This window comes from Zalophus californianus, chromosome 1 (assembly GCF_009762305.2).
Source record: "Zalophus californianus isolate mZalCal1 chromosome 1, mZalCal1.pri.v2, whole genome shotgun sequence".
NCBI lineage: Eukaryota > Metazoa > Chordata > Mammalia > Carnivora > Otariidae > Zalophus > Zalophus californianus.
The window spans coordinates 88,988,200-89,001,975 of NC_045595.1; the positions used below are offsets into that span (position 1 = coordinate 88,988,200).

The 13,776-nt window shown below is 35.0% G+C and overlaps 1 protein-coding gene across 5 annotated transcripts in view; it reads left to right on the top strand.

Moving 5' to 3' along the window:
- Positions 1-13,776, top strand: part of DNAJC13 (DnaJ heat shock protein family (Hsp40) member C13) — a 121,383-nt gene that overhangs the window by 22,404 nt on the left and 85,203 nt on the right. For all 5 annotated transcript variants that reach the window (XM_027583525.1, XM_027583527.2, XM_027583524.2 and 2 more), the window contains 3 exons: positions 10,267-10,342; positions 11,136-11,285; positions 11,702-11,743. In XM_027583525.1, coding sequence (XP_027439326.1) covers positions 10,267-10,342; positions 11,136-11,285; positions 11,702-11,743 — 268 coding nt within the window. The remainder of the gene's footprint in view (positions 1-10,266; positions 10,343-11,135; positions 11,286-11,701; positions 11,744-13,776) is intronic.

Sequence of the window (13,776 nt, forward strand, 5' to 3'; positions counted from 1 at the left end):
GATCATGACCTGAGCCGAAGGTAGTCGCTTAACCAACTGAGCCACCCAGGTGCCCTATTTTTATTATTTTTTTAAAGATTTATTTATCTCTTTTGAGAGAGAGTGTGCACATATGTGCGTGAGTGGGGGGAGGGACAGAAGGAGAGCATCTTCAAGCAGACTCTCTGCTGAGTGCAGAGCCTGAGGCGGGGCTTAGCCCACAACCCCATGAGATCATGACCTGAGCAGAAACTAAGAGTCGGATGCTTAACTGACTGAGCCACCCAGGCACCCCTTGTTGTGGTTTTAATTTGCATTTCCCTGATGACTAAGATGTTAAATATCTTTTTGTGTGTTTGTTGGCCATTTGTATATTTTTCACAAAATGTCTATTCAAATAATTTATCCATTTTTTATTTGGGTTATTTGTCCTTTTGTTGTTGTAAGAGTTCATTATATATTCTGAATATAAGTTGCTTATCAGATACATGATTTGCAGATAGTTTCTGCTATTTTGTGGGTTGTCTTTTCACTTTCTTGATGGTTATCTCCTGAAGCACAAGGTTTTTGATTTTGATGAAATCCAGTTTATGTTTTTCTTTTGTGATTTGTGCTTTTGGTGTCATATCTAAGAAGCTGTTACCTAATCCAAGGTCTCAAAGATTTACTCCTATATTCTAAGAATTTTATAGCTTCGATTTTGGGTTAATTTTTATATATAGTGTGAAATAGGGATGCAGCTTCATTCTTTTTGCATGTGGATATCCAGTTGTCCCAGCATCATTTGTTGAAAAGATGATTCTTTCCCCATTGAATTGTTTTGGCACTCTTGTCAAAAATAATAGGCCATAAATGTAAAGGTTTATTTCTGAACTGCCAATTTTGTCCCATTGATCTATATACCTGACCTTATGCCAGAGCTATACTGTCTTGATTACTGTAGCTTTGTACTGTTTTAAAACTAGGAAGTTTGAGGTTCCAACTTTGTTCGTTTTCAAGATTGGGCTATTCTAGGTCTCTTGCATTTCCATATGAATTTTAGAGTCAGGTAGTCAGTTTTACAAAAAAGGCTGCTGGGATTTTGGTAGGGATTTTATTAAATGTGTGGATCAAATGGAGTATTGCCACCATAACAATATTGAGACTTGATCCATGAAAGTGGGATGTCTTTCCATTTATTTACATCTTTTAAATTTCCTTTCAACAGTATTTTGTTGTTTTTAGTGTACACACCTTGAAGCTTTTACCTTCTTGAAAGATCTTGCATTTCCAGAGTGTGATATTATTTCATTAATCATGTAAATTATTATGTGGCACTCAAATTTTTATTATACCTACCAATTTTATGTGGCCAATTCTAATCTAACTTTAAAGCATTCCTCATCAGTCTTAATGTAAAAAACAAATGGCTAACATTAAAAATTCTGTATTGTTTCAGAGTTGTTAATTGAATCCTTTCTCTAGAAATAAGTCTATTTACAACAAATTCTACATGTGATTTTGGGGATTTAGGGCCTCAGTTGTAAGTGACTTCATGCCTATATACATACTGCTAACCCAGACCCAACATTCAGAAAAATGTTATTGATAGTGGCAGCAAAGATGAGTAAATATTTTTCTATGTATTTCTGAGTTAAAAATATTTGTCTAAATTAAACGTCTATATATTTAGATATGTTCTAAATTAAAAATAACCTCTTTTACATATTTCCGTTGAGGATATTCATGTGACCTATTTCATATTACCTTTGTAATAGTTTTCATGTGTCTCATTTTGCAGCCACTACTCCATGCTCTTAATAATTCAGGTCTATTCACGGTTAGTGTAGTCTCCTTAGCTGGCAAAGTAGCCTTTTCTCCTATGCTTGTCATTTTTCCCCTTGCAAAGTACATAACTATATGTTTGCTCTGGAGGGAACAGGAAAGGGGAATAGATTTCAGGAGTAAAAAGCACTTTTCTTTCATGAAAGAGCAAAGTTTCCTTTTTGGCCGAAGCAAGCCATTTCTAATAGGAAGGAGAATGCATATATTTCAGTTAAAGCAGAAGTGCAGATTCACTTTGGGAAACTTTAGGGTGATTTTCAAAATACAGGTTTTTAGTTTTTTCTGGGTGGAAATTACAAATCTACCTGTGGATCACTTTGGTATTTGCATACATTAATTGTAGCAAATACTCTGAATTTAAGAGTAGCACTTTAGTATCTGCACTAGATTTTAATACGTCGGGATGGATATATGGTAATCAGTCTGTGGAATTAAATGGCAGATGCTATGACATTCATATAGTCTGTGTAGTGACTAGATACAGGAAATTGAGAGGAAAGTCGACTGAAAATGAAGCTGGCAAATTTCTGATACCTTTATGTGTAGAAATAGAATCCTGCAAAAGAAGAGGTACTCCTCTCTTTAGCCATCTGGAATTTACAGATGTCACCAACTCTGATAATCCTAGAAATCCTGAGGGTTTTTTCCCTTGCTTTATTGATCTAGCTCTTGACCCTGCCAGCCTCTAAACCTCAGATGAGTGCATCTTGGACTGTTTTTGTGTTCTCTTTATATAATTCTTTGTGCTTATTATCAGGCAATCTGGGATTTGAGCATTTTTCATCCAAAAATGCAAATAATAATGCATCTGCTTTTTAGGAATTTTGTATTTACACACAGTGTTGTATTAAAAGCAAGCTCCAGGAGCAAAGATAGTCTTTTCATCTGGACGTGTACATGCAAAAAAAAAAAAAAAAACATCTAGGCACAGACGTTACACTTTTCACAAAAGTTAACTCAAAATTGGTCACTGACCTAAATGTGAAACACAGAAGTCTTAAAAGATAACATGGGAGGGCGCTTGGGTGGCTCAGTTGGTTAAGCGACTGCTTTCGGCTCAGGTCATGATCCTGGAGTTCCAGGATCGAGTCCCACATCGGGCTCCCCACTCAGGAGGGAGTCTGCTCCCTCTGACCCTCCTCCCTCTTGTGCTGTCTCTCATTCTCTCTCTCTCAAATAAATAAATAAAATCTTAAAAAAAGGAAAAAGATAACATGGGAGAAAACCTAGATGACTCTTGGGTTTGGTGATGACTTTTTATATACAACACCAAAGATGTGACCCATGAAAAAATGAATTGATCGGCTGGACTTCATTAAAATTAAAAATTTCTCTGCAAAAGACACCGTCAAGAGACTGTAAAAACAAGCTGGGAGAAAATATTTGTAAAAGACATTGGATGAAGTATACAAAGAACCCTTAAAACTCAACAATAAGAAAACCAACAACCCAATTAAAAAATGAGCCAAAGACTTTAACAGAGATCTCACCAAAGTAGAAATACAGATGACAAAAATGAAAAGATGCATCACATCATCAGTCATCAGGGAAATGCAAATGTAGAGATACTCCTCACATTTATTGGATTGGCCAAAATCCAGAACACTGACAGTGCCAAATGCTGGTAAGGATGTGGAGCAAAGGGAACTCTTATCTGTTGCTGGTGGGAATGCAAAATGGTATAGCCACTTTGGAAGACCGTTTGGTGGTTTCTTACAAAACTCAACGTCCTCTTACCATATGACCCAGCAATCACACTCCATAGTATTTACCCAAAAGAGTTGAAAATTACATCCACACAAAAACCTGCACACAGATGTTTATAGCACCTTTATTTATAATCACCAAAACTTGGAAACAACCAGGGTGTCCGTCAGTAAGTGAATGGACGGATAAACTGTAGTACATGCAGTTGATGAGTATTATTCAGTGCTAAAATGAAATCAACCATCAAGCTAGGAAAGACATGAAAGAAACTTAAATGCATATTACTGAGTGACAGAAGCCAGTCAGAAAAGGTTGCATATTGTATAATTCCAACTATATGACATTGCAGAATAGGCAGAACTTTGGAGACAGTAAAAAGATGAGTGGCTGCCAAAGTTGAAGGAGGAGGGAGGAATAAAAGGTGGAGCACAAAGGATTTTTAGGGCAGTGAAACTTTGTATGATACTGTAATGGTGGATACATGCCTTTATACGTTTGTCCAGACCCATAGAATGTACAACACCAGAAGTGAACCCTAATGTAAACTGGACTTGGGTTGAAAATGATGTGTCAGTATAGGTTCAGCAATTAAACAAATGTATGTACCACTGTGGTGGGTGGAGTATTTGATAATGAGGGAGGCTGTGCATGGGTGGGGACAGGGAGTATTTGGGAAATCTCTGTACCTTTGGCTTAATCTTGCTGTGAACCTAAAACTGCTCTAAAAATTAAAAATATTTTTAAAAACAGCTGTATCTGAGCTGGAAAAAATATGGACCTTGCATCATGAAATTTAAGCCCTTACATTTCATGGGATTTGCTTTATTTCCCCTGAAAGAAACGGGACATTTTCTTACTGAGTTATTGGGATAGATAATTGCAGAGAGAGTATGTGCTATACATTCCTTCTTCCTCTTTTCTGATGAGTACAACTTCTGATGTGAGTGAGTCATCTCAGGTGAAACTCATCTTTCAAGTGGAGTTTGACCAGAATCAAGAGTATCCTGGTATTATAGGAACAGGAATGATCACTTTGCCTGTTACTGTGTTCTATGTGTTAGGTATGGATTTAGCAGTTATGGTTACTGGAAGCATAATGGTACTAATTATAATTAATTCAATTACTCTACTGGAGTTTTGAACCCCTCCCCCCCCGTTACTCAGCAGAATAATAGCAATAAGAATAGCTAACATTTATTGATTATAAATAGCAAGTGACACTTTACATGGATTATTTCTTTTATCCTCACATTATGAAATAGATATATATACTATCCACATCTTTAAGTTGGAGAAACTGGAGCTTAGAGAGGTTAAGCAAATTATCAGAGGATACATAGAAGGTGAATAGTCTTAGACAATATTCGAACCCAGGCAGTGACTCCAAAGCTGGTGGGCTAAACTAGTAAGCTGTAGTGCCTCTTTCAGCATTGCTTATCATTGATCTCCTAACTCTTTGAGAAATCTTGTACTGCAGTCATCCTTAGTTTCATTATTTGATGGACTAAAATTCTAATTCAGGTAACTGGATTGTGAAGCTTTTAATAGTAAACAGAAAAACCCTAGGTTCTGTGAGAATCCGAACAGCTTCTTAGAAATTGGTAGCCAAAACTTATTTTAAATAATCGAAGAAACTAGGGTGTTCAGCTTAGGAAAGAGGATTCAAAGTCAAAGTCTGGTTGGCACAAAAATTATTATATCCTATGAGAAGCTCAAAGACAGAATTTGAACCAGCAGGTGAAATTTGTGGGTAAGAATATAATTCTAAGGAACAATGGTTAGTATCTGCAGTACTGGGGAAAAAAAATAGAATTACTCTTAAGGAAAGTTAGTTCCCTTGCACCAGTAATGAACAATTAAAACTAGCCACCTTTGCTAGTGTACTATAGGGTACTATAGTACCCTGTAGTGCTGTAGGTTCAAGCTATATGTTATGGGGACTAGGCTAGGTAACATAAAAGCTTGTCTTCCAACTCTGATGAGATCTGTTTGGCTTATTTGAGGCCCACTGCAGAGACTATCTACTGAAAGGATTGAGGTTCTTAACTTTAAGTCTACAGCCATGCCACCCTAAATGTGCCTGTGATCTCATCTGATCTCGGAAGCTAAGCAGGGTCGGGCCTGGTTAGTACTTGGATGGGAGGTTCTTAACTTTAAAAGTAATACACAAAGGTTTTATGACCTCAAGAAATTTTAGAACCATTATTTTATAGTAAACATAAGCTTTTTCTGTACTTTACAAAAAGAAGGTAATGTTGAATTTTCTCTGTTTTGAGAGAGTTGCGAGAGAGGGAGGTGGGGGGAGAGGGAGAGAGAGAATCTTAAGCAGACTCAGCACCCAGTTGTGGAGTCTGATTTGGGCTAGATTTCACAACCCTGACATCATGACCTGAGCTGATATCAAGAGTCTGGCCACCCAAGCGCCCCTCCCAACATTTTATTTATTATTAAGTTATTTCAGACATCTGAAATGAACTTCCGAGTAGTTAAGAGTTATGATACTTGTCAGTCATCGTTTGAAAGTTAATTCCAGACTTGAGTACTCTTTAACTAGCATGTATTAATTAGACATGTACAATAGTGTCAATATATGCTCCAAAAATACCACCATCACAATATTCTTCTGCATAAAATTTCATTACTATTTAACTCTCAAAATAGAGAACATTCAACATTACTTTCTTTTCAAGCCCTGCATTGGTTCCATGCTGGGTGTGGAGACTACTTAAAAAAAAAAAAAAAGTATGGCATAACATTTTTATCTGCAGGAATTAGAATAATACCGGAGTGTTCATTTTAATGTAAGTTAATGTAAGTTTAGTCTGTTAAAAAATCTGAACATCACCCGTCATATTCAAAACAAGATTACATCCCCAGCTTTTGTTTCAGATGATCTTTCTTATCTCTGTCAGCAATATCATTAGCACCTTTTTACTTGTCCTTATCTTTACCAATTGTTATGGGAGCAAAAGGCCATTAGAAAAGATGCCCCAAATACGTTTTTTTATTTAAATAGCTTTAGTTTCCTGATTCTAAATAACATTAGAGTTAATGGTAATGTAAATTATATTATTTATTAAGTTGTCATATTAGAATAAATCTGTGAGTTATGAAAACTTGAGGGAAGAAAATCCTTTATTCCCTATAGGCATTTAATGATTTGTGTGACTTTAGTTCCTGAGTAAAATGGAAACAAGTGCAATAAGTAAAGTCAGTAATGATTATTAATTTCTCAGTTGGGGGAAAAGGTGTTTGCCTTTACATTTCTTCATATTATATAGATGGCATCATCTGTTGTAAGTTTCTCATACGTTTTGTTTACTTTAGTCTTTGTTCCTTTTGTTACTTGGTTTTAATATAGCTATATTTTATAGGAACTTTTAGTGTGATAATTTTAAGGAATTAGCCAGCAAATTCATCTCAAACCCATAAGAACAGCAAATTATAATTTATAAATGGCATTTTCTCTTTGCAGATAGCAAATAAAATGGGAATACTTCATAAAAATAAGACCTTTGTCATTTCCTGATGTTATACTGGTTAAGAGTAAAAAACTAGTGTGAAATTAGTTGCTATCTGACATATATTCTGTTTTAAAAACAGGAGTAAATGAGCAGATCATAGATTTGAATGCATGTCGCTGTATGATTGGATAGATTGGCCTATTTAGCTATTTGACAAACACTGAGCATGTGCTGTATGCAGTGCAGGGTCCTGTGTGAGGAGTTAGAATTTCAAGATAATGAAGACATGTACCCCCTTGAACTTAGGGAATCTTTGTTCTTTATGACTTAGGACACCAGTGACTTAGATACAAAAAAAATCTTAAGTTTGCAAGTGTTGTGACTAACATACCATACATGTGGGATCATTTAGATTCTAATCTCTAAATCTGATATCTAAGGCAGCTTTACAGGTAATCTTTGAAGGTTTAGGGCTGCTTGTAAAGGTGTACATTTTTAATGACCTAGAAGTATTTGTTCTATACTTACAGAAAGTGCAGCGGCCATTCTAGAGAACAGAGGTAAGGGGAGCTCTCATGGAAGGGGGAGAGAGGAGAACAGAAGAGAATTCTCTTAAGAATTTCCTTATAGCTTTTTTTCTTAGGGAGGCTGTAGAGCCCAGTATTTTGTCTGAGAGATAGGTCTGAGTTTACTAGTTTTGACGACAGTATTTTGGGCCTAATGGGCACTTAACTCCAGGATCCTTTTGCTGAAGGATCTAGAATGTGCTCTCTCCAGTTATGGTAGTCACTAACCAGCTGTGACTTTAAATTTAAAGTAATTAAATATAAATAAAATTTAAAATTCACTTGCATCAGCCACATTTCAAGTGCTCAGTAGCTACATGTGGCTCATGGCTACCTCATTAGACAATGCAGATATAGAACGTTTTCATCTTTTTGGAAAGTTCTTTTGCACAGCACTGATCTAGACAACAAAGTTACATGAGAAAGATGTTAGAAGGGCTTTAGTTGTGTGGAGGAAATTGGTTTAGAATTGAAAAGAAGATCTTCTTAGCTGAGATCCTTTAAGACTTTGAATGTGACATTAGTTGACATTGGAAACATTTCAGGCATTTAATTCTTCTACTTTTGCTCCCAAAGTAAAATAAACAAATTCTGTAGTTTCGTTTCAGGATTATAAAAATTGGCATGTTTGACTTTCCAGATGATTCTGAAAGTTAGAATTTGTGACTTTTGATTTCATTGTGCAGTCTTCAACAAGATCTTATTTGTCCCTGTTAATTGATAAAGCCTCTGAAGTTCTGAGACTTTTTAGCTGTTTAGGTTAATCCTCATGTACTTCACCAATCTCTCAACCCTCACCTGGCTTTAGAAAGCAGCAAATGAATGTTTTTATGTTAGAAGAGGTAGTTTCATTCTTTTGATCATTTCCAACTCCATTTTAGACATGTGAAAAAAATATTTGTAATATGGCAGTACTTTTTTAATGACTACATGGTAAAGATTAATAAAATGTCATTTTCTTTTTTCCAAGTGGAGATAACTTCATCATTTTTATTATGTAATATACTAATTAGAAAAAATGGAAATAGAAAAATTAAATTGTGAAAGATCTCTCTTGATCTCATGGAAATCCTTCTAGCATGTTACCTTCAAGTCTGATAATGGCTATTTGTTTAAGGCATGTATGTCTTTTTAGTATTAGTAGTTTGGTTTTTTTTTAAATTTTTTTATTGTTAATCACCATAGATTACATCATTAGTTTTGGATGTAGTGTTCCATGATTCATTGTTTGTGCATAACACCCAGTGCTCCACGCAGAACGTGCCCTCTTTAATACCCATGACCAGGCTAACCCATCCCCCCACCCTAGTTTTAGTAGTATAAAGCAGAAAAACATGATTTCCGTAGTTATCAAAAAGGCATTTGATTGTATTTAACATTCAGTTTTGGTAATTTAAAAATCTCTTAACTAAAATACAAATAGATACTTCATTAAATATGACCAATTATATTAATAGATTTTTCTAATATTGAACTCTGTTTTCCTAAAATGAACCTTCTTTGGTCATGGTGCACTACTATTTTCATAAGCTACTTTTTTTTTTTAAGATTTTATTTAGTAGAGAGAGTACAGTCAAGGGGAGTGGCAGGGAGAGGGAGAAGCAGACTCCCCGCAGAGTAAGGAACCTGATGTGGGGCTCGATTCCAGAACCCTGGGATCATGACCTGAGCTGAAGACAGAGATTAACCAGGCGCCCCGAGCTACTTGATTCTTATTGCTAATATTTATTTAAAAAAAATAGATTGTGTATCTTTTTTTCTTTTTGTGTTGTCTTACCAGATTTTGCTTATCACTAAAAGAATTGATAAACTGTCCTTAGTCTGTTTCTTGGAACAACTTCAGAAGCTTGGGACTTACCTGTTCTTTAAGGTTCATCTTCTTGTTTGAGCCATGGTGCTTCTGTAGGTTGTAATTCTTTGCAGCATTCTTAAATTCTTCTATATAGGGTTTGATTTATTTGTAACTTCAAATTTATTTGTGTAGAGTTACATCATTATTTCTTCTGTATCTATGATTATAAATTCTTATATATCCTTAATTTTGTTTTTGTGTTTTCTTAGACTAGCTGATGTTTTATGTATTTTATTTTTAAAGAACTAATTCTTTATTTTTAAGTTTTTCTGGTTCAGTTTCTATTTTTATCATTATGAATTCCTCTCCTAAAGGATTATTGATATCCAGGTGATTTTTCTCCTTAGATATGAAGTGAAGTGAGAAGGAAACTTGCCTGTTGTGTTGTAGGCTTCCTGCTTCTATAAAATTGCAACACTTAAATTTCATAGGTACTTACTTAAGTAGAAATTATTAAGATTCCAGAATATTGCTGTGACTGACCAGTTGCAGGCCATAGCTTTTCCTTTCTTTGCATCATGGTTTTGTTGAAAGCATATTTTTAAAGAATTAGTGTGTAGTGGTGTTGTTTTAATAAAATGTTCCCATTTAGAATCTTGGCATCCTCAGACAATATTTTAACTTCATGTATACTAACAACTCAAGCTTGCATAGGTCCTACTTCTCTACTTAAGGATCACTAGTTCACAGTAAAGTGAGTGGTGGTGGGTAGGTTTTAATAACACTTTAGAATATAAAACTAAACTATATTTAGTTAGCATTAATCAACTGATACATTTCTATTTGTTGAAATATTCCTTTTGTGTTAATATCATATATTATAAAATGTTTCTTTTATTTAAGACTAAATTTAAGTACTTGTCTTTCTTTGTAGGTATAAGCGTGTCTTTTCAGTTGGAACCCATGCGATTACTACATATAATCCCAATACCTTAGAAGTAACAAATCAGGTAATCATGTTAGAAGCTGTTAGGCATTTTTTGAACTCCATTTGAATTTTAAAAGCCAGGTAATGACCCATGATTTCCTTGGCCTGAAATCAGTATTTTAGGTAGAAAAGTCAACTTTGAAAGAGATTGATACGCCTATAGAATACTTCATGCCGAGCACCAAAAATAAGTAAATAAAAGAGGGTGGTGACAAATGTTTTTTTCTGGGCTCTAAGTATAATAACTTTTTGATATGTTGCTTTTGATTGTAGCCATCTCTTTTATGTAAATTGGTGCATTAATTCTTTATAATTTTAAAGACTATAGGAATTGCAATAAAGGCATACATAAGTCACAGTGCAGTGTTTGGAAAAATCCTTGTCATAGAAGTAGGATTACTGTTTATAAAGGCAAAACCAACTTGAATATGGATAAGTAAACAAAATTAAATATTTTCTTGCTTATTTTTAATTCTAAATTAGGCATGTTTTACAGATTCCTTTTTGTCTGTTTTAACAGATCTGTAGGTAATCATAAAATTTTATTCCTCACTTCTTTTCACTTTTATGTATTTTAATTGCTTTGGATTAATGTCATTAATCGTGAAAGTTGGAATACAGGTGGGGTTTTTATTGTCTCTGATAACTGAAAACCTTTAAAAGAATTTGTTACAGAATTACTATAAGATATAACATCTTCTAGGCCTCTGTATTATTTTGTAAGATTTTTCTCATTTAATCCATGATTGTGAAATTAAAGTAGTAAAAATAGTATTTAATACAGCATCAGTTGGAAGAATTTTTCTTTTTGTTAGTGGCCTTATGGAGACATTTGCAGCATCAGTCCCGTTGGAAAAGGACAAGGAACAGAATTCAACCTCACATTTCGTAAAGGCAGTGGAAAAAAGTCAGAAACTTTAAAATTTTCTACAGAGCACAGAACAGAACTGCTTACAGAAGCATTGGTAAGAACAGTTCCATGTTAATAAGCTAAATTTTTCTTTCTTTTTTTTTTAAATGAAACAGTTACATTAAAGTACAGATGTTAATGTTCTGAGCTTTTTTCCCCACACTGCTTATTTTTTCTTACTGACTGTTAACTTGATTCTGTGAAACTTTCACTTTCTCTAACTGAAAAATCTATTTAATAGTGTTTAGACTTTTTAAGCGCATATACAGAGCAGAGCAGTTGTATGTTTAATCTATCTTGTTTTTCAGTGAAGTTCCACATTTTTATTGAACAATCTTAAACTATAACATCAGTAATATTTAATATCAAGGTTATCAAGTTGAGATTTTACATGTTTTGGATAGAAAGGACTGAACTGTGAGTCTTCCTTACCAGTCTGTTGTGATAAACTGTGATTGTTTTCTCTTTCAGAGATTTAGAACTGATTTCTCAGAAGGAAAAATCACAGGAAGGGCAAGTATTTGACCTTATTAATACCTGTTTTTATTCTAATATTGCCCATTATTATAGAAATCATTCTGTGATCTGTGTTGTTTTTTTGTGGCAAAGCTAAAGGGAAAAAAGGAATTATCATTTAAGGTTTTCTGGCACTATGTGAGAGATGAATGTAGTTTAATAGCAAACTCCAACATGAGGAATTAGATTTATGACTGTTAATGTTGATGGTTGGAGTAAAAGTTTTCAGGCAGAGCTATGGAATATTAAAACTGATGCTATAACCATTCAGGTGCTCGTTATTCAGTATTCTAAACAGCAACAGTAAGCGTCACACTGGGTAATACCTGTTGGAACATGCACTAGTTGTTTGTTGTAGGATTTTCCTATTTCAGAAGTATTAAGGTTTTAAGAAGTTTGGGGTATATCAAAACTGTCTTGTATTTTCTTGCACTGGATCTGGCTGCTAATAAGGCTTTGCATGGTGCACTGGCAGCTTTGGGGAAGTCACGGGTGCTTATTAGAATCTTCATAACTTTCTCAGGCGTTCTCTAGTCATGTTACAATAGCATTTAAACTAAATCAGAGACTTCTGACGAGGGGAGATGGGAGTTTATGATTTTTTCGCTCCCTTGAAATACCAAATTTCTTTCCATGAGAAGGTATTGCTTTTATAACAGGGACAGGAGCAGAATAATGCCTAAACTGGTAGCACTCTTCAGAACTCTGGCTTCTGGTAAAAGGCAAGAACTGAATTCTGAGAAGCTGGCAGCATCATTTCTCTGTTTTTTTAAGCCCGCATCCTTTCTATGGATGTTCTGCTAGTTTTAGCATCCCAGAAACCTCACAGATCTCAGGTCAAGCAACTGAATGGCTGCTCAGGAGCCATTTAAAATAGATTAATGGCAGTTGGCAAGCTGCTTGTTTCTTGTTCCTCATGAGCCACAGTCAGATTTCTATAAATTGTAATTTGGTATGCTTATTTTAATTACTTTATGTTAGCAGTTGAGTTTTCTGTATTCCTCATCTGTTTGGAAAACAACTGCTTCCAAAAACAATACTTTTAGATTTTGTTTATGAGCTTCCCTTTATATCAGTTAACTTCAGGCACTTAATACTTTTCAAAACTGAGGTGGAAACAGTGTCTCTAAAAGATTGCCTGAAAGTCAGTCTATCTAGTTTTAATCAGTAATAAATGGCACCTCTTCCTCCCCCAAATGCTCTGCTGGTGAATACTCTTGCATAAATTGAATTTGACCCTCAGGTCTTCAGTTGTCCCTAGATGTACTCTAAATCAGATCTCGAAGCCTCTCTCTTTTCGCTTCTACAATCCTGAGGGATAATGATGTGTTTCTGTCAGCACATCTCATTATGACAGTTGATTATCAGCTGGGGGAATAGAGACTATCCTGCAGAGTGGGTCAGGGCAGGCAAGCAAGCATAGTTTGGAAAAGCACCACCATTTTTGTGACTTCCCTTCTTCTGGAGAGAAGTGGCACCTTTAGTTCAGAATCAATATTCTAAATATATTCTTGGGTGAATGTAGGCCCTTTGTCTTTCTCCAGAATTCCTTTTGTGGAACTATAATGTGCATTATTATGCCATCGATCAGTAATGCTGAGGGGACTTGACGTCATATAATCCTGAGCCAAACTGAGGCTCGTTGCTGGGTTTAGTGTTGGGGTGTCGTGGAGGCGTTTATTATTTAATGCCTTCTCACTTTTCTGAATACCTACGAGAGAATTTCTCTCATTTCAGTATTAGAAATAGTTGTACTCCTGAGCAACCAATTTACTTTTACCTGAAGAGTCCTGTAACTGACCATGTGTTCCTTTTCATATTGTTGGGTAGAAAACTTTGTGGACTTTTGGGTGGGTGAGGGGATATTCATTTCACATCTGACACTTGGTTACTTTTCTCTTGCCTCATTTTGTCTTTATTTTAAATTATTTTCTCTTGTATCATAACATTTTGGTTAGCAGCCTCACCTAAACCTTTTTTTTTCCTTTTTAAGAATAAAACTGGGTAGTAAATGATGTTGACCATTCTAA